General features: G+C 40.9%; 1 protein-coding gene across 1 annotated transcript; it reads right to left on the bottom strand.

The window, feature by feature from the left end:
* Positions 1 to 58: 58 nt before the first annotated feature.
* On the bottom strand, positions 59 to 26,277 carry SVOP (SV2 related protein). Its single transcript, XM_072879939.1, has 16 exons — positions 26,088 to 26,277; positions 21,795 to 21,955; positions 20,108 to 20,193; positions 18,917 to 19,015; positions 16,786 to 16,857; positions 16,455 to 16,579; positions 13,677 to 13,740; positions 12,275 to 12,400; positions 11,094 to 11,222; positions 9,624 to 9,697; positions 9,233 to 9,309; positions 8,012 to 8,119; positions 6,383 to 6,494; positions 5,028 to 5,109; positions 4,707 to 4,796; positions 59 to 3,994 (listed from the first exon to the last, which is right to left on the bottom strand). The coding sequence occupies exons 1-16, from the start codon at positions 26,120 to 26,122 to the stop codon at positions 3,788 to 3,790; spliced, it is 1,647 nt and encodes a 548-aa protein (XP_072736040.1). The 5' UTR covers positions 26,123 to 26,277; the 3' UTR covers positions 59 to 3,787.
* Positions 26,278 to 27,895: the final 1,618 nt, after the last annotated feature.

The following is a 27,895-nucleotide window of genomic DNA, read 5'->3' as shown; positions in this document are numbered from 1 at the left end:
CTATCCAGTGTTGCATCAGTAACATAGGAACAAAAGGAGTATTTTACAACAAGCTTGATATACACAAAGGTTTTAAACATTAAAATGTATCCAGCTTAGAAACTGTACATTCAAACACAGGAAAACATTCAACGTTCTTTCGGCAAGCATTTAGGAATAATAAATCATTCCATCAAAGCACACTTGGAGAATTATTTTTCCCACAACAGCTTTGCACATTAATATATTGGACAGTTAGCAAATCTCTGAATCCCACAATTCTGTTTGCTCTCAATTTTAATTCAAAATTGTCTCACTTTATTGTTTTAAATGAACTAGCTATATTAATTTCTTCATCAGTGAAAAATACTCGACAGTGTGTAAAACAATCTTTGGAAGCTTATTATATACATCAATGGTGTTGCCATATTAACAAAATATGACTCGTGATTATTTATAGGCTATTGTGTATCAACCCAAAAGTTCTTCAGTTTTTCAGTGAACAATCTAAAATATCCTCCCATTATTAATAATATGCAAGGACCTGCAAAACCTGAACTTCAGTTCTGTTTCTTCAGTGCCCAATAGGCTCCTACTGATTTCAGCGAGGTGGGATCAGCTGGGGCAGGCTCCTACCTGCCTTCCTCTATTCAGCTGATCCAAAGCCCACGGATGTCCATGGGAGATTCTTTGAGACTTCAGTGAGCTTTGGATCATGCTTTAGGCATCACTGTCTCTAAATCAAAGAGTCAGAGTATGAAGATGTCTCAGCAGGACCAGTCTTGGCATTTATATCATTATATACATTTTCAATGCAGAATTCATAAAAAGTGAAAAGCAAAAATGCCTTCAATTTTTTTTTTTTTAATACTGTAAATGTCACAGGTTAAAAGTGAACTACTCAACAGCATCAAAAGGTTTCGCATTACCTATAAATCTTTACCTAGGAAATATTTTATCTGAAGTATACATATGTGCAAATTTATGAGAGATATATACTTCACCTAAAACTCTCTGAATGCATACTTTGAAGGCCATTGCAATGCAGTCCTTTAAAACTGTTGAATATTGACTCAAAAAAATGAAGCGATATGTGAACATTAACGCTGGAAAAGCAGAATTTTAACTAAAGGCGCTTAATAACAGACAAACAAACTTAGCAGCTAGGCTGTAAGGTGGCATTCCTTCAGGCCATGGATTTCATGCACTTTGTATTCTTTCTCACCTCTAATGCAGGCTTACCCCCTGCTGAATTCTCCTAGAGGCCATCCAGTTTTGGGGCGTACACCTAACTGTAAACACAGCTAACGGCAAGCCCACATGGGGAGAGACATGTAAGCATCTGGATGTGCTCCCGTCAGGTGTGGACTGGCATGCTCCCAAGTGCCTTAACCAGCAGGAGGAAGAAGATGGTATTCAGAACCATCACTAGAGGGTGAACAGTCCATACTACGCAAAGGCAAAGCAAGTTTTCTAGCTCGCTAGTCACATGGGTGGTCTAATATCTGACCTAAACCCATCCAGGAACTGCTTCCTCACTGCCAATGTCCCGTCCATCTCTGGCACATCAGAGGGACAGTCCAAGGGAAACAAGTCCATCTATCTCTGCTTTGAGGCAGCACTGAGCTACCCCAGTTGCATAGTGCATTAGGGAGAATTATGCAACTACTGCCTGACAGAAGGAGGTGAAAACAAATTATTTGCACTGGTTGTCAGTGCCGTGAGAGCCCTGTCTGTTTATTGGGATTGACTGGAACTTGAGCTTGCTGGAGATTGAGCACACAGGGTACAGAGACAGTAGAGACAGAGATAACCAAACCAGCACACAGCAACAGCCACTGGGACAGACAGTGAGCATCTATGTCATCAGCCACATCTAAAGTGGGATCCCCTGTGAGCTGAACTGCATTTTCGTATTACTGCAAAAAGGAAAGTTTGCCTGTTTAGACCAACCGCTTCTGGAGTCTTTCATTGCAGTCACCATCATAGACTGGTAAATGAATGGACAGACACGTTGGTGCCTTGTCAAGCTTTAACTTTTCTCAGCAGAAGATACCCACACACAGAATATCAAGAACCTCTTTGGCCTTTTTTTTATTAGTCTGAGTTTCCTCAGTTTCTTTAAAGAATTAACCACTTCTAATTTTCCTTCAGTGCTATAAACAAACAGCCTAACATGTCTTGAAGCATTATATTGCACTACAGTGCTGTAAAACCCTAAGTGAAAGCTGAACCCCAACTGTGTTCATTTGTATTGCACCCAAACCTGGACTCAGTGACCTATTCTTGCCCCACAGAAAAGGGGCCTGGTTCCCAGAATACTTAAAATATTCTACTGTGCAAAAATTTGTTGCACACTTAACTATGTTTACGTGAGACAACTGACCACACATACTATAAAAATGTATTGCTTCCCACAGCCTAGTGATTAGCATTTAGTCCATCTCACTTACATTTGGTTGTGTGTTCCATAGTCTGGAATCCTGAAAATAGCTGAGACATGGATGAAACATGTCTCAGCTTCCTTATGCATTTCCTCGCTGCACATCCAGACTCTGAAATCTGACTTCCTGCATAGTGACAGATTTCTGACAAACAAGACAGACTTACCCTCACCTGAACTCTGTTACATTCTCTGACAAGAGCAGACTCATCAGCCTCGAGGAGCGACATCTGAAGGAGTGAAGTTCCTCATCTAAGGATGATTGCAGTTCGGCTCTTCCCATTATTTTTGTTCGTTTACGACATGATGCCAGCTACATTCCTTTGTCACCAGCTTGACGTTATGGTCCATGTACAATCAGCAGCTATCGAAAAGTTCTGCCCAGCTGTCGGGAGGCCAGCTTCTGTTGGGAGACACTTGAAAGCAGCTCCATCCAAACTGCTACACGCAGCTGTTCAGACTGAGGCATCTTTATCGAAGGTTTTGGCTACACCACCACGAGAACATACTTAGGCAAATTGAGCAGAAACATACCTGGACCCATGCAGAAAACCACAGCGTGCATCTCCACACACAGAGACACCAGTACAGCTGAAGCAGTCTTCACCAAGCAACAGACAGAGTGCTCAATGATTCTGGCAATGTCAGAAAAGTCAAATTCTGCTCCAAACCATCAGGATTTACATTTCTTATATAAGGTTCCATCTCTGCAACAAATACCACTCCTCACTGACTCAAACTACCTGCCTTGGATGGGAGAAACATTCAGAAAATCGTTTCCAAGCAATCAGTGCCTGTTAATTCTCAAGGAATAGAACCAATAAGCAAGGGAACTGTAAAGCATTGGTTGATTTGCCATTATCACATTTTGTTGTTGTTGTTGATGGCTAAAAAGTGCAAGGCAGGCATCTAATTCATAAAACCTATTCTGTAGTGTATGGAATCCACCGTGTGCTATGCCAGGTACACAATAAATATTAATCTTTTGTTTTTAGGCATCAAGAGTACATTATTTTAATTACAGCTTATACTGAGTTGCATTCAGTTAGCTATTTGCTTGCCACGGGACATTTTAAGCTGAATAGCTGACCATGCAAGCACAACAGACTTAAGAAAAACCCTTCCTGCTAAACTGCAAATGATATCTGGATCAAATGCCTCTCAATACAGAAGTAAAGTTTTTATGAGTGTGAGCAAAGAGCAGCAGAGACACAATTTGCTTAGGTTCAACCCAAAAGTTCCTGCAGTTTGACACATGACATTGGCAGTGACGGTATGGTCAGCTTTCTATACTTCAGGGTTGGATTTGTTGTGAAAAAGATCTCGCTCATATCATTCATTCTTTCAGCAGGTTTTCATGTCCCATCATTCCTGTGATCCGGAGTTTGACCTGGTGACCCGTGGGGAATGAGATCCTCTCCCAACCATCTCCTGTCCCCATTCTCTGTGGCTGGACTCCTGTAAGCCACGACCTTTTGTTTCAATGGGCAAGAAGCAGGAAGCCACAGCGGCCAGCAGGCAGCATCCACTGTAAACCACCAGTGTTAAATAGACTGAAGATTCCAACATCACCTGCAGAAAAAGGGCAGAAAATACAAAATAGTACCCCTGAGCCTTATCACAGAAAGAAATACAAATACTAATGTAGTAGTAGAAATTTTAATTACAGTATTAGAAAAAATGTTTAACATGCACTGGTGCATACTTTATTTCCTCAATGATTATACGTAGCTATTAAACACTGACAAAACAGTCTGGATTACAAGTGCCACGAGGTGCTGCTGCCCTTATGTATTAGACAGGACTTAAGCAAACCACAAGTTTTCTATCTAGCCATCTGCAGAGCCACTGCTTCTGACATAGTCTTCTGAGTCCTGTCCCTACAGAGCCTGGCTCCCCCAACCTCCCTGTCTAGCTCTTTTCACATACCCTGAAGGTTTGTTGCCCCCAGAACCTCAGCCTGGGATCTCAAAAGAAAGGTAGCATTGCACCATGCACAGAAAGTCCCTGCCTCTCACAAATTCTGTCTCCAGGTGGTGGCTTCCAAGGTGTCCTTACATGCATCCAGCAGCCTGCTTCTTGGTTATTTATCCCCCAACATATGGAGCTCTGGAGCAAGAGGTAAATTCAGAGATGAGCCTGAACTCTCCTCAAGGAACAGGCAACAACAACCCTCCTTCAACACATCATGCAGAGATCATCCTTGGTTTGGCCCTTACAGCAGAAAAGCAGGTTCTCCATCACCTTCCTGTGCCTTCAGTCTCGGAAGGAGAAGGGATTTTACCTGTGCAATGAACGGGGTTATGAGGGCTCCCACTCTGGCCATTCCACTGCATGTTCCCAGGCCCAAAGCACGTGTGGCTGTCGGATAAACCTGTGAACAAAGCATCAGCCCATTAATGCTAGTGGGAAGTTCTCTTCCCTCCAGTCTCCTAAATCAATGGAAATTAATAGGTGGTACTACAGCAAGTTCTGTTAGACAATGACAATGAGATCATCAACTCATATCTGGGGTAAGGTCCATTGCGAAGAGGTCATAAAAATGACTTTCCCACCATGTTCTCACTCCCCTTAAATATTCTCATTACAAAAACAACCTCCTTACCTCAGGAGTGTAAACATAAGCAGCCTGAAATCCTCCTGAAATAAAAGCTCTTGCAATGAAGAGCAGCACAGTAAGAACATTTCTGTGAGAATAAAAAGGAGAGCAGTGTTTGGGATTGTTCTGTACAATCTGTTTGTTTAACTTGGAGGCAAGTGCAATAAAAATGCTAAATTTGTTAGAACGATTCCTTTTTTTTTTTAATGAACCCTTTGTATTTTTTCTGGACCTTTAATATAACAATGATGCCAAACAATCTGCATTCCCACAATCACATCAGTTTTCTAAGTGTATTCATTCCAACTGACAGCGGTGGCCTATTGAAATAAGCAGCGAATGCCTAAGCTTATCTAAATAAGAAAAATATATTCCACATTATGAATGGTGCTAACAAAAAAATGGCGCACATGAGAAGGAAATGAGAGTGCAGCTTTCCTGTTTAAAAGACATGAACCTATGTACCACCTGGATATTTGCAACTTTGTAAGCTTTCTTATTACAAGGTTTCTGTACCATAAGGTTTTGTACAGTGCCTGAAAAGGCTTAAATTCAGAGAGCTCTCCTCTGGCTGTTAGGTCATCTCCTTGTTCGTCAGCCCCAAGGTACAGACATTGTCGCATGCATGTGGCATGAAGGGCAGATGCAGTCAGAGGCAGACTCTCAGAGCTCAGCTGGAAATTTGGTACCGTTAAGATTCAAGGGCAGAGCTGCCAAGTGACTTGTTCTTTGGAAAATCTGCGTGAAGGACAGATATTGAACAATACAAAAATGTGAACCCAAGTTCTTTTGAAAGTCATGCCCCATGTATCTGCAATGTCAGCATCAAGCTCCATACTGTATACAGCTTCGAGGTTGTGCCAGTCTGTGTCTGTTGCTTCTCATGTAATTGTGCCATAGCACTTAGACCACCAAGAGCCCGTGACAAGTGAAGCAGTCAGAGCAGCTGAATGCGAGGCAGAGGCTGGGCTTGGTTGTGAAGCACTGCTCTGGTACAGTCAGCCTGGGGAAACACAGGTAATGAATGGCAGAGAGCAGTACATGAACCAGCTACTGAGGCTCATCACATCAGATCTGATTTTAAAATTGTCCAGTGGTTACCTCCTACTCAGACATACGCTCTTATTTTCCCCTTTGGATTGTTCTGTCTGCAAGATTATAGTGAAGGATTTCTCCTCTCCTGCTTCTTTTAGTTTCCTTCCAAACTCTGGTGAGAAAACCTAACACCATCCTTAATTCTTTCTCCAGTTGAGCATGGACATCTCATGGCTTTTCAAACCACCACTTCCAGTTCTCCTGCCATAATCAAGAGAGAACATGGATGAATCGGATATACCAGTTGTTCACTGTGTTTTACTTACCTTCCAACACAAAGAAACAGCAGAAGACTGCAAAACGAGAAGACCAAAAAGGACAGGGCCATGGTTTTCTTGCGGCCTATCCGATCAATAATCCATAGTGTTACTAACACACCTGTAGAAGGAGACAAGTTGACTGTTGGGAATTGATCAAAGGTGGAGGCTGCAGCAGCTGGCTTTTAACATAGACGGGGTTATTTAGATTTGAAATGTTGTTGTCTCTTTCGTCAAAATACTTTGCTGGCAGAGGCATCAGGCAGGGGTGTAGAATGGATTGCCCCAGCCATTGGTGCCACATGAAAACAGAAGCTCTGTGTCCCAGCTGGTGAGTCTTGTTCCATGTTCACAGCCCCACTGGTCCACACATCCACATGCCCACATACTCAGGGGCTACAGGCTGACTAGGAGTGAGCCATCAAGTCTGACACGTTAACCACTGATTATTGCAGTCGTTACCAACGTGAATGCTAGAAATGCCTGCCTTATGTCTCATTGGAATATCTTTTGTTCAACTTCTGACCATCGTTCCCTGCTAATCTTCCTACTGCTAAAGGGCTCTTCAGAACTTAGTATTTCCTTTCCATTGCGTTATTTACATGCTGCCATCAAATTATTTCTCACCTGCTCTTTGATAAAGGAAATAGATCAAGCTCTGTAAGTCTCACAATGTTAAGTATTCTCTCTTATGCAACTTTTCCAGATCCTTTTAAAAAGCAGACATACAGCAAGTGTGGAGATTATTCAAGCATCAGAGTTGCCAGTGTCATATTCAGAGGTATCCCTGTTAGTATTTCTTACTCCTACCTTAGCATGTCTCAGGATCAAATCAGTCCTTTCAGCTATAGCATCAGTCCAAGGGTACACATTCTCTTTTCTGTCCACTGTACACTGACATCCTCCCCAGAAGGACTGTTATGCAGGACAGTCCTCCCATTAGGTAGGGACTATGCATATTTACTAGTCATAGACTTACAATTTTTCACCTATTAAATGGCTTCTCTTTGATCATTTGTCCCTGAAACTATAACCTAGAACAGTGAAAACAACTTGACCACTGCCTCACAGTATTATTTCAAACAGATTAATACTGAGATATCATCTTCTACACCTGAAGAAACAATGGCTATTGCATACTATCTTGCTTGTCCTGTGCCAAACTGTTCATTGAAATTCACTGAAATTGACTGAAAATCATGACTGAGGCTGGACACAGGGCTTTAGGAAGCAAGTTCTCCATTGATTCACTACACCCACGATCCTTTTAAAATAGTTCTGGAAAGTCATTTATGGGTAAAAGTTCAAGTGATTCTGCCCCTTTGATTTAATTGTTACTCTTCCTCTGAATGCCTAATATGTTGCTTGGATAGAATCCATAGTCAGATGGACCATTATAGCTTCACAAAGCAATTACTAGTGATTTTATCTGTAGTGATCACATGGGCAGAGAGGAGAGCTACAGCTACTGTGTGCACTGCATATATCAAGTAGTCCAAGCAAGGAGCTCCAGTGCTGCGGGAAATACATGGGCATTAGGCCAGACAGAAGAGCCCATTTCATTGCTTGTACCAGAGCTCATTCCAATCACACTGAGCCACCGGCAGTGAAGAACTGGTGCTTCTTATTGCCACTTACCAGGGAATTCTGACAGGGTTGTCCAGAGCAGATCCGTGTAGTCTTCCTCTGTCAGATACTCACAGGTCAGGCTGCACTTTGCTTTAACTTCTTTCCTTCTACTGGATACTGTGGGAGAAAAAAGAAAAAAACAAACATTTAATATGTTTTAAGTAATCTCTTCTCTGCCTACCTTCCTTTACTTCTGCTATGTCTTTATCACTCTTACTGCTGAAATTGATAGAAGGGATGTACTGAAAAGACCCTGCTGCACAGCAGGTATGTTCCACCTGGAAGATACAGCTGAAACTGAACAGTTTATAATCTTATTTGTGGCAGGATGTCTTACCTGTGCAACCATCACTATCAGAATGAAAACTTATGCTTCCTTATCAGCTGTACAGGCTTAGTTAGTTTTCAGTCCAGGGCTCATGACAGTGAACAGAATTAACACCAATAATTCAGTTTCTCCCTGCATAAATTGGGATACCAATCTATACTTTGAGAAGACAGAATAATACCATGTCTTTGTGAAAACAAGTATTTTTAAAGCATGCATGCTCCTTTGTGGAGGCTAACCAGAGTTAGACCTCACAAATAGCTAATACACTGTTGTACAAGCTTGGGATCTGTGTCTTCTCCCAATACTACCCATCCTCTTTCTATAACTTTCCAACTATCAGACAGTTTTCACTGATTACAAGTGTTCTGAATACAATCATGCCTCCCCTGGGGAATCAAACTTTTCAAACCTCTTCTTAATGGAGTCAAAGCACTCTTTTTTTTTCCTTCACAAAAATCTGCAACAAAAAGGGCGATGGTTTTCCACCATTATCTTTTTTCTCAGCAGGTCTTCACAACTTGAGAACCTGGGAGCTCCACAGCAGCGGCAGTTATTTCTATCTCAGAACTAATTAGGCCTGTCAGATCTGGAAACTTACATCTATTCAATCACTTTTTTCTCGAGAAGAACAGATACTTTTTCTAACAGGTCTCCCTTGAAGGTTGCCTTGCTGTTTTACATTTTGGGCTCAGAGACACTGCAGGATGTCTCTGCATTGTACAGGAGACAAGGAACAGTCTATCAAAATGTTTAAAATAAGTGACCCTTTAAGTGGATGCCTTAAAATTCAGGCTGGCAGCCACAGTCCTTTCCAAACTAACAGCAGAAGGTGATCTAATAAAAGATATTCCATCACTTAACAGGGTATATTTAAAAAGAAAAGATGGACTAGTACTCACTGCTGCAGACATCTCCTGCTTGGAAGAACTCTGTAGTTAATAAAACTAACCCATAATATGAAAAAGCATTGGAAAACCTGCAAGGAAGAAAATGAGAGAGGAAGTCTCAGCTGGTCAAACCTATAGTAAACAACATGAATCAAAATTGAACCCACTGTGTGAGGACTTCCACTAAGTGCTACCTCAAAGCTATTTCCTATCGGCATTTAGAAAATGAAAGGGCAATTAGACTGAGCATGCTAGTGATTGGGTGGTTTAATAAATTACAAATCAATACAGGTTGGGGTTTTTTTGAGGAGGAAGTTGCTGTATTTTAGTGAGACTGTAAAATACCTCCATCAAAAACCATTTAGAATTGTGCTGGCACTGAGCCATTTATATTTTCTCTTACCATATAAACCAGAGTAACAATGTGGTCCATCTAAAATGAGGTGTAAAAAGGTCCCTCATTTTTCCTCGGTCTTCCTGTTGAAAACAAGCGGAAGTCAGATCATCAGGGCACTCACTGGTCCTGGACTGGAGGATGCAGAGTGGCAAAGGATGATACAATACACAGTACTATGTACTATATCCCAGGATGAGTGTTTGGTTTCAGCTGAGGGCTCTTCAGGTTGTAGGAGCCACACTGGAGCTGGGAGCCAAGTAAAGAATTCCTCTGCCAAGGGGAATTCTCTAGGAGCATAACAATATCAAAAACAGGTCGTGTATAGGGCACACTACTCCTCCACATGGAAGGTGAGGATCTGTCAGAACAAGGTGGGGATGGAAAGAGGTAGAGCAGAACTTTGCCAATCCACAGGTGGCATATGATTCATGTGGCCCACAGCCAGCTCCCATAAATTAGAGCAGCCCCTCAGGGCTTCTGATCTAGGGTAAGGTACTGAGGAACTACAAGCAGCCCTCCTGCAAGCTGACCCCTTTTAAACTGCGTGGTTCTTAGAGAGAGAGAGAGTGGAGGGCTCAGCCGACAAGCTTGTGGTTAAGGAAAAGTACTTTCCCACCCCACCCTGAAAACAAAACCATCCAAAACTTGGAGAACGGTTCTGCACAGCCCATCAAAATTACCATGACTGAGCCAGGCATTTTGTGAAACGCACAAGAGCTCAAATCCTTACTGATCCAGACCTTAGAAAATCAAACCTCCATCTCTGATTAGTAAGACACTGTCATTACCAACACGCTCCTGCCTAGCTTTACAATTTTGCTATTGTTCAAATCTACAGGTCTCCCTCTGCTGTCCTTCCTTGCTAGCTAACTTTGTAACTTTCTTTTCTTATAAAAGTCTGCTCTTTGTTCTGTAAATGCAGAGCTGCTTTATATGTTGACAGGGGTGTTGAAAAGTTTGCCATATAAAGCTGAAATGAAAAAAAATCCAATGCAATTCATATAGTAATATGCAGCTCAGAAGTAACAGCCTGAATTACTCCATGCATCAGGACTGAAGAGGAGCTTGCAGCTTTCCCTCTCCAGAAAATCAGGATTAGATTAAAAATGAGGTACAGCTAAAGAGTCAAATCCCATCTTGTCTCATGAGTTCAGATCTGGGAATTCTGATCTGAGTTCTTCGGTAGCCTCAAGTTTTGATTTTTCTTTAATAATAGGGTCTTAGAGTGAGGTTAAATAACATTAATGCCCACTTTAAATGTCCTTTTCACTTTCAGGATTTTCATGCAAATAAAAATGAGAAACTAACTCTTCCTTACTGTGAAAGAGGCATATATGATCATCTCTCATTTTTTTATTACTGGTTGAGACATTAAAATTAAACTTAACATTGATTATTTGCTTATAAAAATACATAAGAATGTAGCACAGTTTCATTGTATCCCACGTTATTAATGTGTCTGTTACCTGTACATACCTGTCTGGAAATAATTAATTTTCCCAAAGGCATTGGAGCTCCATTTTCCGTTGCTATCCGCTTTAAAGTGGCAATTGCTTTTTCTTGATTTCCAGATAATACATCATACCTGGCACTTTCTGGCAGCCACTAAGAGAGCAAAGCAGAGCACATGCACAATGATGTCAAAAACACAGGAATAAACAAACTGGGGATATTCTTTGTGGGCTTATAGTGGGAAATCTCAGTGATTCCAGCAGACTACTCACGTAAGAAAGGATTACAGAACTAATCTTTACCAGTTCAGAGAACCATCTTTCTGACAAATGTCAAACTGCTCATTAGGCTTTAAGAAACTGCAAAACCCCACTTTCACTGTAAAGTCAGAACTCCAGTCTAAAATCTTTCCCTTCTGTTACTTTGGTTTTATCCTTGAGAAATGTTAGGCATTTTTGCAGGTTCTTTACGTTATACCTTCTCAGTAGGAAAGGCAAAGCATCCAGGGCAGATAACAAGATGCTCGAGGCATTCCAAAATTTGCATTTTTAAGCTCCTTTTAAAAACAAGCATGTTAGCGCCTGTATAACTGGAGGTATTTATCAAAAACAATGTTAGTGACTAAGGAATAATACAAGCTGCTAAACAACCTGACAAGGACATATACCTTTGAGAAGACTGAGTGATCGGCAAATATATTATCTAAGAGTGCACCGAAGCTCAGGTTTAACTCATATACGTCTTATTTTAGAATCTGACCTGCACTATGCAGATTTTACCCCTGATTTGGGTGGATTTTTTAAGTGGACAGTAATTATAAAAGTTATGATTTTGACAAAATAATTTAGAAATCTAAAGAGCAATCAGGGAAATAGCAACAGCTTTTAACAAAATGTTGATTCCACTGAGCTTAGTTGAAGTGAAGTCATTAAACTGGAGAGATTTCCAGGCCTGATTTGGTTTCACAAAATTCCAGCCCACCATTGTCCTCCAGCAATTACAGTCACATAAACACAGCTCTCACTGGAATGTTTTTACTAGCACCCTGTTGAAACAACAGCATTTTTGTCATTATTTCAGAAGTTTCAAAGAAGACACCAACAGAGAGCTCAAAACTGTCACGATTTCCTTCAGTCAGGTTACAGAATCAGGTAGAGAAGTGGTAGACTGATGGAACATACATTTGTCTTTGAAAGAATACCTACAAAACATAGGACAGCGAAGAGCAGAAGTGGGAGGGCAGAAAGAATGAGAAGCCACCGCCAGCCAAGAGTAGGCATCACCAACACTGCTAGAAGGACTTCAAACACAGTCCCAATGGCCCAAAAGACCTGCCAAAGGGAAAAGAAATAGTCACAAATGAGAATAAGAATGCTCTTAAGGCCTCCTTCTTTGTAACATTCCAAGATGTGCTCTCTAGGGACAGCTGGAGAGAGAAATGCCAGAGACATTTCAAATATGCACCACTGTATGGAAATAGAGTCCAGACATTTTAAGGGGATTTGTTTAAATGTTGCAGAAGCTAAAATGCTCATTTCTCAAAACCTAGTATCGACTTTCTCTAGACACTCATGTTTAACTGTAGGTAGCTTCTCATAAGGAATAGACTCATCACATGGTGTTTCTTAAGCAAAATGGCTATTAATGTATCTGTCTATGAGTATTATTCCCAGCTACCACCATGAGATTTATGGTATTTGTTTGCCTTACAAAACCAAGCTACCAAAGCCACAGAGTTAGGCCTGTAGATGAACGAAGGAACGGATATCTTCTTAGCAAATAATGGAGCTGGCACCCTCTTGCCCATGGGTAGGAAATATCCTACCCAGGCAGGATTATTCTCCTTTAGATTGTGAATCCACTTAGCTCATTATTTAACACTCAGAATGTATTTCTAACCCAGGGTTGCTCAGAGGCAGCCAAACTGTGGCAGAACAAAAGTGACACAGAAAGGAGTAATTCATCTACTGAACTCTATTTATGAAAGATTAATCAACTGAAGGTAGGACTAGCCAGCAGATATCTTAGATGAGCGGTGTTGCATTAAGAAGCTGTTTCAATTTGGTGAGGTTTTCCACAGGGATGCTCCTTCCAAACTGACTGATGCAGACAAGTAATAGTACTGTTCTCTGACCCTTCAACCATCCATTAAAGGGCTGCAAATTTTGCCTTAAAGTATTTATAGGGAAAAATTCTGCTCTCTGTGACTTTGATACATTTGGATCAAATATGAGGAGCTGAATTTAGCCCTGCATTTGCTGAACAGTCCATTCTCCTCTATCCATTACTGAGTTGGAGATTAATTTCACCATGAAACTAGGTGACACCCAAATGCCCCCCCTTGCGCTAACAGCAGTAACTTATGCAGCACTGGATGCAAGTTAATTTGCAAAAAGGCAGACTCAACAAAAAGAGTGGAGTGTTACATGAATGCTTTATGCTGCTTTTGGACTACTGTATGGGGGTAACCTCAGCTCCACACTAATTGGGACAATCAAGATTTGACTGCAGCTATGTGTGAGATTTCTAGTCAGTAGGATTAAATGGATGTAACCAACAGCAGAATTTGTCCCTCTAGGGACCAGTATGCATAGCTACACTGCTCACCTCTATTAATAAAATGCATTTTGCTCTGGCTTTCATTGGAAGGAATTCAGCATATAAGGTTACCCTGTAGAGAGTGAACATTGAGAAAAATGTCATGTTAGCACATTGAGAAAAATGCCACGTTAGCACAACGAGAGAGGTTCAAACATTTTGTTTGCCTTTTATTAAAATTGCCAAACCCACAGTAGTAATGCAAAACTCTTCCTAGCCCTCAGAGTCAGCAAGACTGTGGGCACTGGTTCAGACTCCCCTTTCTACATCAGAACAAAACCCCTTTAGTTCATCATTGCAATGGAGGGCAGAATTTGCTCTGCTCGTGTGATTTAGTAACCCTATAGCTGTTAGCTAAATGTAGCAGTTCTTGATGCATATGTTTTCACAACCCTGCTCTGGTCTGGGACAGGCATTAGGCTTGTTATTTTCAGTGTGGTCCATCAGCATTCAACACAAACTCTTGCTGGGTAAAGTATTTCATCAGGGCTTTACAACTGGCTCAGAGAATTTCACATCAGTCTACTCTACCAGATTTCACTTCTCCAAGAGGTGAATACTTTCAAGGTCTGATCCTGTTACTGGTATAAAATAATTTGCATTCTTTTATTGTGGGACTTCAAAAAGAAATCATCTAACTCTGCAGAGTCTTTGTTTCATGACTGTGCCAAAGAGTAATGGTACAGCTTCTCTGTGAGTATTTCCTGAGGATGAACGCATGGGCCAGCAGCCAGTCAAGGCTCTCTAGTCTTCTTCAAACTGTCTGGTAAGACTCGTCGTTCTTTGCTCCTACTCTGTTTGCATTCCATTGACTCACCCTGTTTCTGCCTCTAAACTCCTTAAGCTTTCTTTGATGTTTGTGACAAAACTCCTACTAACTTGACAAATGGTGGATTGATCTCTGAGTAGCTTCCCAGAACTCAGTTCATCGAAGTACAAAGTTGCACAAAATATTATATTAAATCAGTGATTAAGAGGAGAAGGAAGTAAAATCACGTAATGAAATGTAGAGCAGTCTCCTATATATCGCAGCAGAAAACAGGAGCTGATTAATGCTGTACAGAACTGTTTTTTAAAGAGAATACTCCATATCTTTGCAAGTCTGGATGTTGGCACTGTGAATGAATAGTCATACTCAGCGTTAGATAATATCTCACAGAAAATTCCCAGAGGAGGCCACAGCTTCTCAGGGGCAGCTCCTAAACATGTATAGATAGAGGGATGTCTGCTATAGTCAGTTAATTTATTATTGCTGGATGCTTTCTTTTTAATAGCACCTTTCATAAAGATCTCTCTCTCATACCCATTATAGCATAGACTATTATAAAGATACTCATGTCATTCCACTGAAATTCAGCCACTCATATCCAAAGTTACATAGCCTACTTACGGATATTAGAAACAAGCTACTTTTCCTGCTTCCTACATATTTACTCCTCTGTCAAAGGAATCACTATTATAGTTAGAACAAGAAACAGACTCAGCAGCAATGGAATCCACTCTGAGTTCTGTAACCGTCTCTTCTCTGTCTCTCATTAAGTCACGTAGTCTTTGTGCATTATCCACCCCTCTGTAAAATGGCACTAGCTGTGCTGTAGCTGTTCCACTGGGGCTCTGTGGAACATCGTTAATATGTGTTTGCAGTACAAGGCATTATTAACTCTGATGCTTTGTCTTTGTTGTTCTCCTGCCTCATTCCAGTCGTGCTCGGTTGGAACGGCACGGCAGAAACTGCCTCACCGTTGGTCAATACACAGCAGGCTAAGGACTTTCCTGTTTTACATACACGTTACGCTTTTGTGCAGCTTCTAAAGCTGGGCAGGAAAGCAGGAAAAGAAAATTAATAGTACTGTGATGTTCCATCTCAGCTCTGAATCTTTTATCTGGGAATGGCAATAGAAAAGACAGTATATTGACTTGCCTTGTGAAGAAGTCTATGAGCCATCAATCAAAGTTAGACTCTAACTACTCCGAAATAGCACCTCCATGGGGCAAAATATCAATTATTAATAAGGATAAAAGACTACACAGAGAGAGAATGGCTACTGTTCCCTTTACATTTATAATTAAAAGCCTAGAGCAGAATTATTTATTCCAGGCGGAAAATTTAGAGATCCCTCTCTTCAGTGAATGGAATGACACAGGAATAGAGAAATATCCTGATGCTACCTTCTTATTAGAAATGTGTCTGAGCCATCAAGATATCCTCAGTGCTCCAGGTTTGGGCTGTGTGGTTTTGGAATTCCAACTCAGGCTCAGACGTGAAAGTTCAGGCTCTGACTGAACAATAATCTGCAGTTTTACAACCAGGAGTCAGGGCTCAGCTCTACCTCTAAATGCCAGTGTTTAGGTCACGACCTATCTTGCAACAAGACCATGTTGTCCCTTATGGACTCTGCCAATACAATCTAGCAATGCAGTGTTTAGGCACAGCTACAAAATGCTGTCTGTTCTGTTTTACCCAATTCTAGGTGGGCTCTTTGGGCTTCTCATTTTCACCATGGTTTACCTGAGGGAATGAAAGAAGCTTAAAAGGACTTAAGGCATATAACATATTATATTTAGGAACCCAGCTTGTTCATGTAGAAGTCATTGTAAATCTGATTCACCTCAGTGATGTATTAGGTATCTTCAAAGCCTTCTCAGAGTTTAATATATTAGTTCCAAAATACTTAGAAAAAAATGGGTTTGGGACAACTGAACACAGGCATGTCTTCAATTTGACACAAGCATTTTTTAAAAAATAAATAGAAAAGAGAAAGTTTGGACTTGTGAATATTTACTTACGACTGAGGCACTCCTCCAATCCCAAAGCCCACCAGGCCCCTCAGCACCAAGATCCAGCTATACACTGGTGCAAAACCACTGAGGATCCCATAATAGAGTGTCCACAACACGCTGATTTTTAGGCCCTGTATTTAACAAACAAGTACAAGGGAAAGAAAGTCTCTGCTGTGACACAAAGTAACAAAATGTAAAGTAGAGCTTCAAACTCCAATTCTGGCTCTGCTTAATTCTGCTTCATACATGTGGACTATGACATTTGTGAACATCATGCACTGAAACACCCACACTGTAGAAATATTAGAATATATTCTAGTAGGAGCTGAAGACTTACTGTTTTTCTCCCATACTGGTCTGAAATGTTTCCCCAGAGGGTGGAGCTGGACATCATTCCCACAAACACCACCTGTGAAACACCAGAAAAAAATCTTCCCCTTAACAAGAAGACAAGTGAAAATTTCCATATGACAGCAAGAGAACACAACTTCACAGTGAAACTAGAAAATTTCAGGTCTAACAATAGAGCAAAACGTCCAGGTGTTCTGGGTATAGTTCCTTTGCAGTAGAGACTATTAAAGATAATTATTCATACAGTGGGATTTTTCAGAAGTCACTCAGCATTAGCCTAACTTCCCTTCCATTGACTTGAAAGGGAATTTGCTATTGCCCAGGAATGGGGATGAGTGTCAGCAGACTGTTCAAGCCAAGGTCTGGCAGCTTCTTCCAGTGGTGGGCCCATTTTCAGTAGTTGCCTTGCTTTTGTTGAGGTCAGGAATCTAAACACAAATAAACCAAATCTCTGCCAGGCTACTTGTCATCACCTCACTCTTATCTTACCCGCTAATTTGTGAATTACTGAATTAGACCAGTGCTGAATATTTTTGAGCTTTTGATAACTGGAAGAAAATGAATTATAAGAAATTACTGGAGAACACAATTTGCCACTAAAGGGGAATCATTGTCTTGTTTCTGGGTTGGTTTTTTTTTGCTGAAGCGTTTTCATAACCCACAAAAAAATCTTTCATCTGCTTCACAGCAAGGCCCCACTGAGAGTTTCATTAGCATTACTGAGGGGACAGGCAAGTGGAGACAGGAGCAAGTCCCCGGGTTGGAGAGGGGAAGCAACAAGGCACCCCTCGAGTCAGCTTTGCAATTAAAAGATCCATCCAGTGACAAACCAGTCTGACACTAGAATGTGCACTCTGTTATTATACACATTGTGAGTCCAGCCCTGGAAGATGCTGAGTTCTCCAGTTCCAATGGACATATTCATGGCTAAAAGCTGATCAGTGTTGCTTGAGGTCTGCAAGATAGAGCTGTTCTAGGAGCCCAGCGCTGATGCAGTACTTCTCAGCCAGCTCACCTCCAGTCTGCTATTGCCATTCTCAGCAGGTTGTCTCAGATTTGAATGGAGACAAAATTAGATCTTACAACTTTAGAAAAGTCTGAAAAAAGACTGAAGTGTCAAAGAAAGTATATTGTACCCTTTTCACAGGTGACACCAAAAAGCATAGTTTATTCTGTAGATGGAGAGAGAAACGAAATCCTGCTCGATGAAGGTAATGGCAAAACCGAAGCATGTTTCCCTCATCAGCGCATTAAAACCATAGGAATTTTGTCTGAGAAAGAAGTGCATATTCAAGCAACAAGTGGGGTAAGAAGCAGTTCTGTTTGTCAAAGCTTTTGTCTCATGTCCACTGACCCCTTCTCCTTCTGATTTTGCTCACCAATAATAAAATTGTGCTGAAAGAAGGAACAAGACCCTCCTTCAGATGGGCTGGCTGCATTCAGGTATGGGAAAGGACATGACCTTAACTGATTTAAATCTGCTGAGCATTTTGACCAATTTACACAACAACACAAATGGCATCAAAAGCTAAAGGAAAAGAAAGGTAGGAGTTTAAGTGCATGCCATACAACAGTGGTATATGCTGAGAGAAGGGTCCCAAAACTAGTTTTCTTATCCCTAAAGGCATTGCGTGTTTCCAACATCACAGCACCATACTTAGAGGTGGTATTATAAGAGGTCTTCTTGCAAAGATCACTGGACGATCCACCTCAAAAAGCGATTGCTTGCTCTCTCTCACGGCTCCCAGTCTGTCTATGTACAAGCGAGTTTAAATGTGGTGGGAGAGAAAGATTTTCAAGAAAGTAAAAATTTACCCATCCTTTTTTTCAATTAATCAAATGGTTTGAATTTTAGGATGATTCTGAGTCAATTAATATAATTTCCTGAAAATTACATGAAACTGTGAACCTGCAACTTGCAAAATTTCCTCAGTTCTCACTGAGTTTCATTTCTTCAAGCTCTGGCTTTTAAAAAAAGACTCATATATTCTTCCGAGCCAAAGGCAATCTGCAAAGGCCATGACCAGATTTAACTTTGGGACATAAAGCATAATGTCTGAATAACAATGAGTGGAAAAACCTTACAGAATACAGGAGCTGTCAGTTATTTTTCCTACCGATGTGAGCAATGCAACCTGCCAGCTTGGTAATCGCCACTCACAATGAAGCTGAGGAGCTAGGATACTTAAAATCATCATTTCCATAGCATCTGCCATCTAGAAGGGTAAAAAAGAAACACAAATAAATAACTGCCTGAAAATTAGATTGACATAGCCATCAATAATATACCTTCTTGAAATTAACCTCGTTTCTCCTGGTGCCATTCCCACTCTGTAGGTGAAACAAAACAGCTATGTTTGCAAGGTACGGTGGATGTACACAGAGCAGAGAAAAAAGCAACAGGTGCACTTTTAAACTAATTTTTGATTGTCATAATGTTTAGTAACACTGGCAGAGAGGATTCAAAGAGCCAAATCAAAAATTATCGGTGGGTGATTTCAAGGAGGCTTGTCTGGTCAGTCATCCAGGTTCATTCACTTCCATATTGCATATTACAGGGATGAGCTTTCAACTCCTTTACACACAGATTCAGTCAGAACTGTTTATTACCTTGTAATGTACTCCCTTTCTCCCTTATACACTATTTCTGGATTTGTATCAAATGTATTGATAGATCATCTGTAGACCAAATTCCACTACTGATTTAGGATCTAAACCATGGCATATTGTAACCTCATACATAGACAATAGCTGGTAAATACAGGCTCCAGATATCATTACCCTAAAATATCCCACAGTAGATGTAACATATAGTGCTTCAGAAACAGCAGAAAAGTGAAAACAAAGCCTGTCTTCCTGTTCTTGATATCAAGGTTAAAACTAGAAGTACTGGGTTGCTGTTCACCTGAAACTGAGATCACAATAATACTGACTAATACAGAAAACAGACATTGTAGATAATGGGATGAATGTGGTAAAATCACTGCATGAAAACTGAGATCTGCTTCTGTAGGAATAGCCTAGTACCCTTTCCATTTGAAACAAGCATTTGAAGTAGACAATTAAAATGATTTTTCAAACCCTGATTTATAAGAGACTTCAGAGACAGAGAAATCAATGTTATTCATTACCCCCACATAACAAGTTTGAGTTCAGCTGTCATTTCAGAATTTCCAGTAAAATTCCTTCTTTACTGTACAATTATCTGTTTGGAGACTTTTTGTCGACAGAGAATGGCTACAGTATTTGAAATCACTGAGATTCTCTAACTGATGATCATGCAATTGACCTTGATAACAATTACTTGCCCATGCTAATCCAGTAATAACAGACAGCTTCCACTGGAACTTTCCAAATCCAATGGCTTCCACCGCATCTTCCACCATGAAAGTATCTGGAAAGAAAACAATTCTAGTGCGGAAGTGTGTTCCTTTCCTAGTAAGAGCCATCCCTTGAGACAGCATTTTCTGTCAATGCAATTACTTATTAACTGGGTAATATACTGAGATCTAAAATATGTAACAGATAGCTACTTAGCTTTTTTACAGTTCCTACTCAGGAAAATCTCTATGTTCTTCAGGAATTGTCCTAAAGACAAAATAATTCTAAATATTCCTCGAATATTTTATTCACATAGAAGTAAATCAGTGTAGCACCAATGACTCCACCACATGTTCAGCCTATTACTCCTGGGACTGACTCCACCAGCCACTGAATTGCAGCTTCCTCTGGTGAGAAGTATATGAGCTGATCAACAGCACATAGCAATACTATGCAAGTGACGGAAAGTGCAGAAGAATATTTTATTGCATGGAGAGTCAAACTACAATTATTTGAATGAAGAATTTGTCCAAGACATATATCTTAAAACCTACTTTTGTTAAAAATGCTGATGGTTCTTGTTTCCCACACATTGTCATGACCTCATTATTTTGTTCTATCTGAAGAAGCTGAGATATCTCAAATTCCTTTGCTCAAGTGCAAAATGAAATATACAACAGAAATACATTTTGATATTCAAGTTGTTTAAATCAATTAAAGTCTCAAAGTTTTAACACTTCCAGCAGTTTAAAAAGTACATTCGCCACAGCAAAGCTTTATCTAGCTAAGAGTTGGACATCCTCTCAAAGCAAAAGACAAAACCAGAAACCAAAATGAAACCAAACAAAATCTCACTGATAAAATCAAGCAGAGATGTCATAAGACCTCAGTTTGTGACTTCAACCCAGGCATTTGATGTGATGGCGCTGAAGCTCAGCAGATTGGATTGTTGCATCACTTGCACTTTTTTGGGCGATGTGCCAGCTGAAATTCTACATATATCTGCAGACTTGCACCGATGCACTGAGTCTTTTGAGAAACTCACTGAGCTCACTCCATGGTATTCTGGCTTCCTATTGCATCAATATGTTAATAAGTAAGTCCCTGGGAAAATAGTCATCCTACAAAATTTTAGTATGCCTTGTGCTAAGACAAAAACAACACTTCTATCTTCTCAATTGGTGTTGCCTTCAGGGCAGTCAGCACTTCTCTGCTAGGCAGAAAGCAGAGGCTGGGATGTACATTCATTCTGTCCCTCTTGTCCTCCAGGCAAGGAGGAGACAGGAACACTGCAGAGGCTTCGTGCTCAGCCTTGAAGGTGAGCCACGTGTAACTGCTCCAGTAAAATTGGCGATGTTTTAGGAGCACTGATCAGTTCTAAAGGAAACTAAGTCAAACCTCCTGTATGAAATAGGTGGTGATAACTGGATACACAACTCCTTAAAATGGTCTACTACTGGTAATATAAAAACAAACATGTAAAGCATCCCTCAGAGAACAAAGTAGCTAAATCATGATTTTCAAGTGTAACATAATTTGCCTGTGTTATTGTTTCCTTCTTTTATCAGGGGATCTTTAACTTCTCTAAACCCAATGTATTCAGCCTAGTTGCAACATGACTGAAATGAAGAGGCCATACCTTTCTCCTTACAGGAAAACAAGAAGCCTACTCACCATCAGTTGGGTTGGCAAATTCTTTTGGCACTGCTGCTCCATCCTCTAGCTCAATAGGCTCTAGCTCTGTCCGAACACCCTCAATCTGAATTTCATGTTCTCCTGAAATGACATCCTCATCTGACCTTGAACTTTCCCCAGTGCGGCGAAACTTGACCACCCTAAGAATACAGAAACAAGGATTAATACTTTGGTGGGTTTTTTCCAGGTCGAAGCTGTGCTTGGTTAGTCTTGAAGCCCTATTTAGTCAAACAGCAGCCAGGTTTTTCCCCACCCTCCTGCCTCCATTTCACATTCACAGAGAATGCTGTGACTTTTATTTGTATCTGCTTTTACAAATGGTATCCTGTTGTTTGCTACTGGCTTTGGAAAAACTGCAGAGGTACATTGCTATGTGATATAATCATCATTTTTGTACAAAAAGGATGTTATCGTGCTAACTTATAAAGTTATAAAAACATACAGGTTATAAAAATATGATTAAATGATACATATTTAACAATAACCATGTTTTGTGTGCCTAGACTTTTATTGCGAATTAGACATAGCTGTGTCATTGAATTTCAAGTGCTTTGTCCTTGTAGGAAGAACCCAAATTCAATTTTCCACATTGTTTTCATAAGAGTGATTTGTGTCTTAAGAGAAGCAGAACTCCTGAAATTTGTCAGATTTTTTAACTTTGCTTAGTCCAAGTAGGATTCATAAGATAATTCAGTGAATTGACTGATTTTGTTCCATTATGGTGATGATTCTGTGACTACAAATATGATTGCTTTCGTCTCTTGTCTTAAACAGAAGTCTGTAATATTATGTAATTAATTAAACACCTGTATTTTAAGAAACTATTTGATTTCCAGTACTTGGTTCATCTGTGCATTTTTTGAATCTCTTCAGTAATGAGGTGGGACAGAATAAGAAAGTGAATCAAAGGATACTTCTTTTTTCATTAAGTTCAAGTCAAGACTGAAGAGTGTACCTCCCTGCCAGTGACAGCCCTGGCATATGAGATGATGATTGCCACATGAGTGTCATGCTCACAGCTGCCTGTATCTTACATCATTTCTGGCACTAGCTGAGAGATAATTGTCTAACCTCTGCAGCAAGGCCATGGAGAGAATAAGACATGAAAAGAGCGCTTTGTTAAATTGACACAACTTTGACGTTTTGGTTAGAGTGATTTTGTGCAACACTTCATGTATATAGGGGAGGTCCATTTTCCATCAATTGAGTTTGCTGTGACCAAACAAAGATCTTGAAACAGATCTACCATATTTAATGTAACAGATTCCTCAAGATTCCTTCATTTCACCTGCAACATCAGTGTAACTTTTTCACCTTGGCAACTGGCAATTTCTTGGACTTCAGTTAAGTAGTTTTTTGGAAATAGATTAAATTAGTCTTGCTACTACCTCTTCTGACTTCCAATACCTGAACATTTTAATTCTACCATAAAGATTAGCAAAGAGTCTCTTGAACTTCAGTTTAATCCCCTGGTTTAAGGGTTAGCAAAACTAAACTATCTGCATCCTTGCCAACTGCAGCTGCAGCAAACTGACATGCATGTATGACATTTCTAAAGGTGATCCAAAAGATTTTTCATATTTGGCAAGACCTCAACTCTTATTTTCTCTTACAAGTGCTGATGACACAATCAATACTTAATATAAGGGCAAAGTGATGGGCAATCTACACAACTCCTGTAAATGGATTTTGGTGCAATGGGGGATAAGAGGATGGCGGAATGAACATCTCAGTCACCCATGGGGTGTTTTACAAAGAGGGGAGTCCTGGCCACGACCAGCCATTCAGTCCACCTTAAGATTTCACTGTGGTAGAAACATAAAGTAGAGGGATACAAAACATTTTTTTTTTCTCACAGTCCTGGCATATATATTATTTCCCTGACCACATCCCATCTGGGGAATTGCACATATTCACTAATGATATACTGGCAGTATCCTAGAGAGAGAGAAGTACAGTGACCGTTTTGTGAGGTTATCACTCATCTTTAGGACAGCCTGCTTTGCAGGCTGTTGAGATGTTTTGGGATGATTTTTTCAGGTAAACAGGGCATTCCAAGATCTGTATGGGACAAATATTCCTTGGACTACTTTAGTAATGCTCTCATCTGCAGCAGGAAACGGAAAGCTTTTATCTGGCCTTTCTGTCTTGGCAGACAAACAACAGAGTCACAAATTCTGTTTTCTAAGACAACATTTGAAGATCTTAAACATAAGAACACAGAACAAAACCCCAGGCCTCTTTGAAATGAACAAGGAAACTACATTCACTGCAGTGAAACCAGGGTTTATCTCACATTCTGATTTGGCGTATGTATGTAGAGGATCCTTCACTCAGTTACAAGAAAAGACAAACAAAACAATGAAACTCGTCTGAATTCAGGTTCATATTTAGTTCCATTGAGAAACTAAATTTTAAATTCTCTTAATCTGATTGTTTTTTTAACCTCAGTACAACTATCTTGGTTTGAATTTCCTTTTGCTGACCCTATAGGACAAACACAAGTAATTATTACTCTTGCGTTAAAATTGTCACTGAAGATATAATCCTCATATGACCTACAAAATACATACTCTCAGCACAAAAACCACTGAAATTCGTATGCCTATGAGATGACATTTTTATTACAAAGGGCAATTAATATCAAAGTACCATTCGTATCTTATTTGCAACAGCTTTACAAGCACCTGGTTTAACTCCACAGGAAGTAAACTTTTAAATTTGTGTTTTTTTAGAGGAGGACTATTACAATAACTTCAGCAGTCTCAAAGCCTGGTGCAAAGTTCACTGAAGTATATGGACTTTTCCCCAGATTTCAGGCGGTCTAAAGTGCCATTACGCCATGAAAATCATTCATACAACCTATGCTGGTAACTGTTCAGTGTTCTAGTATACCATGGGCAAAATAAACATGCCAATAAAAACCTTTCTGACTTTAAAGTACCTGATCACAAACCCCCTGTATTACTGTTTCTTATTTTGTAATATCTGTTGAAGTAGACTTTCAGAACTGGCCATTTTGGAGATGATGGTTCCAGATGCTATACAAAGGCAGTGACTGATCTGAAAATGGTAAATACTTAAATGGCAGTCTGACTAGAGAGCTATCTGGCCACATTCCTCATCACAGGAAATAAAAAAAATATGTTAATCACTTAGGAACCTATGAAACAAATTGACACAAATGAAGAAAAAACCACACAGTGATATTTACTGTTCCACACTTGCAAAACTCTTCACAGCTGAGACATCTCAAAGAGCTGCATTTGTTTGCAAGGTCTCACAGCACCAAATAAGTCTAATTACACCTACATGGAAAGGTACTTTAGAACATTTTTCTGTGTTTTGCTTTTTTAAAAAAAAAAAAAAAGGAAAAAATGGCTTAATGAAATCATGCCTTATGCTTTTTACTGACAAGCTGAATGCGTCCAAACTAAGTATTTGAAAATAACTGGAGTTCATGTCCATTTTCACAACTTATTAGAAATGTTATGGGACAGTTTGCTCTGTCATTGACATGAGCTCATTAATATTTAAAATCAACTTTAAGCATTTATTCCCTGCCTTGCAGAGTCAATGATTTATAAATAGGAATATGTTTCAAAGCACCTGATAATGGAGCATTAGGAGAAATGCACTTGTTTTTAAAGGAAACATTTTGCATTCATGAAAAGGAAAGGAAATACTGGTGTTAAAAGGCAGCAATGCTTTTATCACCTTTGCACAGATCCAGCAACCACATCCCAACAGCAAGGAGTTCCTCAGAAATAACAGCATTTTCCTTGTGCAGCAATGTTTGCTTCTCCAAAACATACAGTTAGCAAATATTGATTTTACTGACTGCAAACACACCTTTGCAAAAAAGGTTCTGATCTGCAATCAGTTCGCGGCATGAAGGAGGAAGCCGAGGAAGATGCCTTCCCTAGCGCAACGTTATTTACAGATGCAATCCACCTTGCAAATGCAATAGTAATGTTTCCTCTCAAAAAAATCTTCTGGCACTTCCACGGTTTTATTCCACCCCTCCTTATTTCTACCACCATCAGGTTCATGCAAAAAATAAAAAATTGAGTGAATTTATATAACAAATGGATCCCTGCATGCCCCCAGGATGCTGATCCCAGGCAGCTATATAAGGAAAACGGCCTGCTTCCTGGGGCCTAAGACACTTCCTAGAAATAATTCCCTTAAAAATCACCAGGATTCACAATATCCCTGCAGCCCGTTTAGAAGAAATCCTGCGCATCCCCGCTCCCTGTCAGTGCTACTCACGGCAGCTGTCTCAGCTGGAATAAATCATCCTCCATTGCCGGGCTGCGTCTGGAGGAGCTGCTCTCATCGCTCTCGCATGGCGGGGATGGCTGGAGCTGCGGGCAGGCAGGCGCGGGCGGCTGGACAGCTCCGGCGGCGCCCGGCAGCCGCACCGGGCGGCACCGGAATGGCTCGGCTCGGCTCGGCTCGGCTCGGCACTGCTCGGCTCGGCTCGGCTCGGCTCGGCTCGGCTCGGCTCGGCACGCCACGGCACGGCACGGCTCGGCTCGGCACGGCTCGGCTCGGCTCGGCGGGCAGAGGCAGCGGGGCGGCCGCGGCCCGGCGGCCAGCGGCTCCCTCCCCTTCCCGTCCCCGCTCTGGGGGTGCTACCTTCCAGCCTGGCCAGGGCCGGGGCTCGGCTCCCCGTGTCACCGCCGGTTCCCGTCCCCGCGGGGATCAGTGCCTGATGAGCGGTCCATCGGCGGGGTGCAGTCCCGGGGAATATCACAGCCTAGGAGAAAATGCAGTGGACGGGATGGAGACATCCACAAGGAAAGCTGAGCTAAGTTGGTTGGTTGGGGTGCCTTCGCTCGCAGCGGGACAGCAAAGGGTCTTCTGGGGAGCACGACACCAGCCCGCGGAGCAGCAGAACCGCTGGATTTTGGCAAAGGGCTTCGCAGAAAATGGTATTATTACAGCGAACGCTTCAGGAACCCAGGGACAGTTCCTGTATGTGATCTCTTGTAGCGACCTCGTAGGGCTTCCGAGCGTGCACTCCTCCGATGCAGAATGAGATTAGTTTGTAAAAATCTCAATTACTTACCTGAAAAGATGTACTGTCACCCTGGCACATCCATCCCTGTAGGCCTTCTCCTTCAATGGGAAGAGACAGCTTATTTGTATATGTGTCTGTGTTGACAGAAGAACCCTTTGCAGAGAAAGGCCTGCAGGAGAAAGTGAAGAGGAAATATAGGCTAGGAAGATGACTAGGAGACATTTGACGTTATTAAAATTTAAAATACATTTGACAATTTGGAAAAATGGCCTGAAATCAACAAGACAACGTCAAATGAAGACAGGTGAAAAGCGCTACAGTGAGGAAGAAGAATTAAGTTGTACAAATTCAGGTCGGGGAAAAACGGATGATGCAAGAGGCTTGGGCTTAGCTATGACAAACCAAACATGCTTCAGTTTGTGAATGGGAGTTGTTCAGCTATCACACAGATTTAGTTTGTGACACTAAATATTGAAAATGTTAGCAGGTTTTAGTATTTATAAGAAAGGACTTGCAGCTAGGGTTTCAGCTTCCTTAAAAATAGTGAGAATAATTGTTTAATGAAGTATTTGTGGCTAGGAGTGGAATCCAGATGCCCACACGTAGACATCGGCTCTATTTTCAGTAACTGGATTTTGCACAGGACTGTGTGGTGGATCACACAGGACCATGTGGATATCTCAGGCACCTTAGGGCTCTCTCACATGGATCAAGATGCCTGTGCTTAGGCAACTGAATACTACCCTAAAAGTGTGATAGAAAACAATTTTAATTGCATGAAATGCATGCATGTTCTGTAATACATTCTCAAAAGCATTCAAAAAAGGGCTTTTTCAGAGAACAAGTTTTGAGAACTTGTTCAGGGTGTGTTTGGTGTCTCCCTCTGCTCTCCATTCTTTGTCACCTCTCTTGCCATTTTCTGCTTATCCTTCACAGACAGACAGATGTCCATAAACAACACGACTCTTCAGTCGTGCACCCTTTTACTTGTCATTGAATTGGGTGGTGACGTGTTCGGGCTGAAGAATGGCATTGTTCCAGCTATTTGTTACCA

This window comes from Ciconia boyciana, chromosome 15, assembly GCF_034638445.1.
Source record: "Ciconia boyciana chromosome 15, ASM3463844v1, whole genome shotgun sequence".
NCBI classification, from domain to species: Eukaryota; Metazoa; Chordata; class Aves; order Ciconiiformes; family Ciconiidae; genus Ciconia; species Ciconia boyciana.
This window is presented reverse-complemented; position numbering and strand designations above follow the sequence as displayed.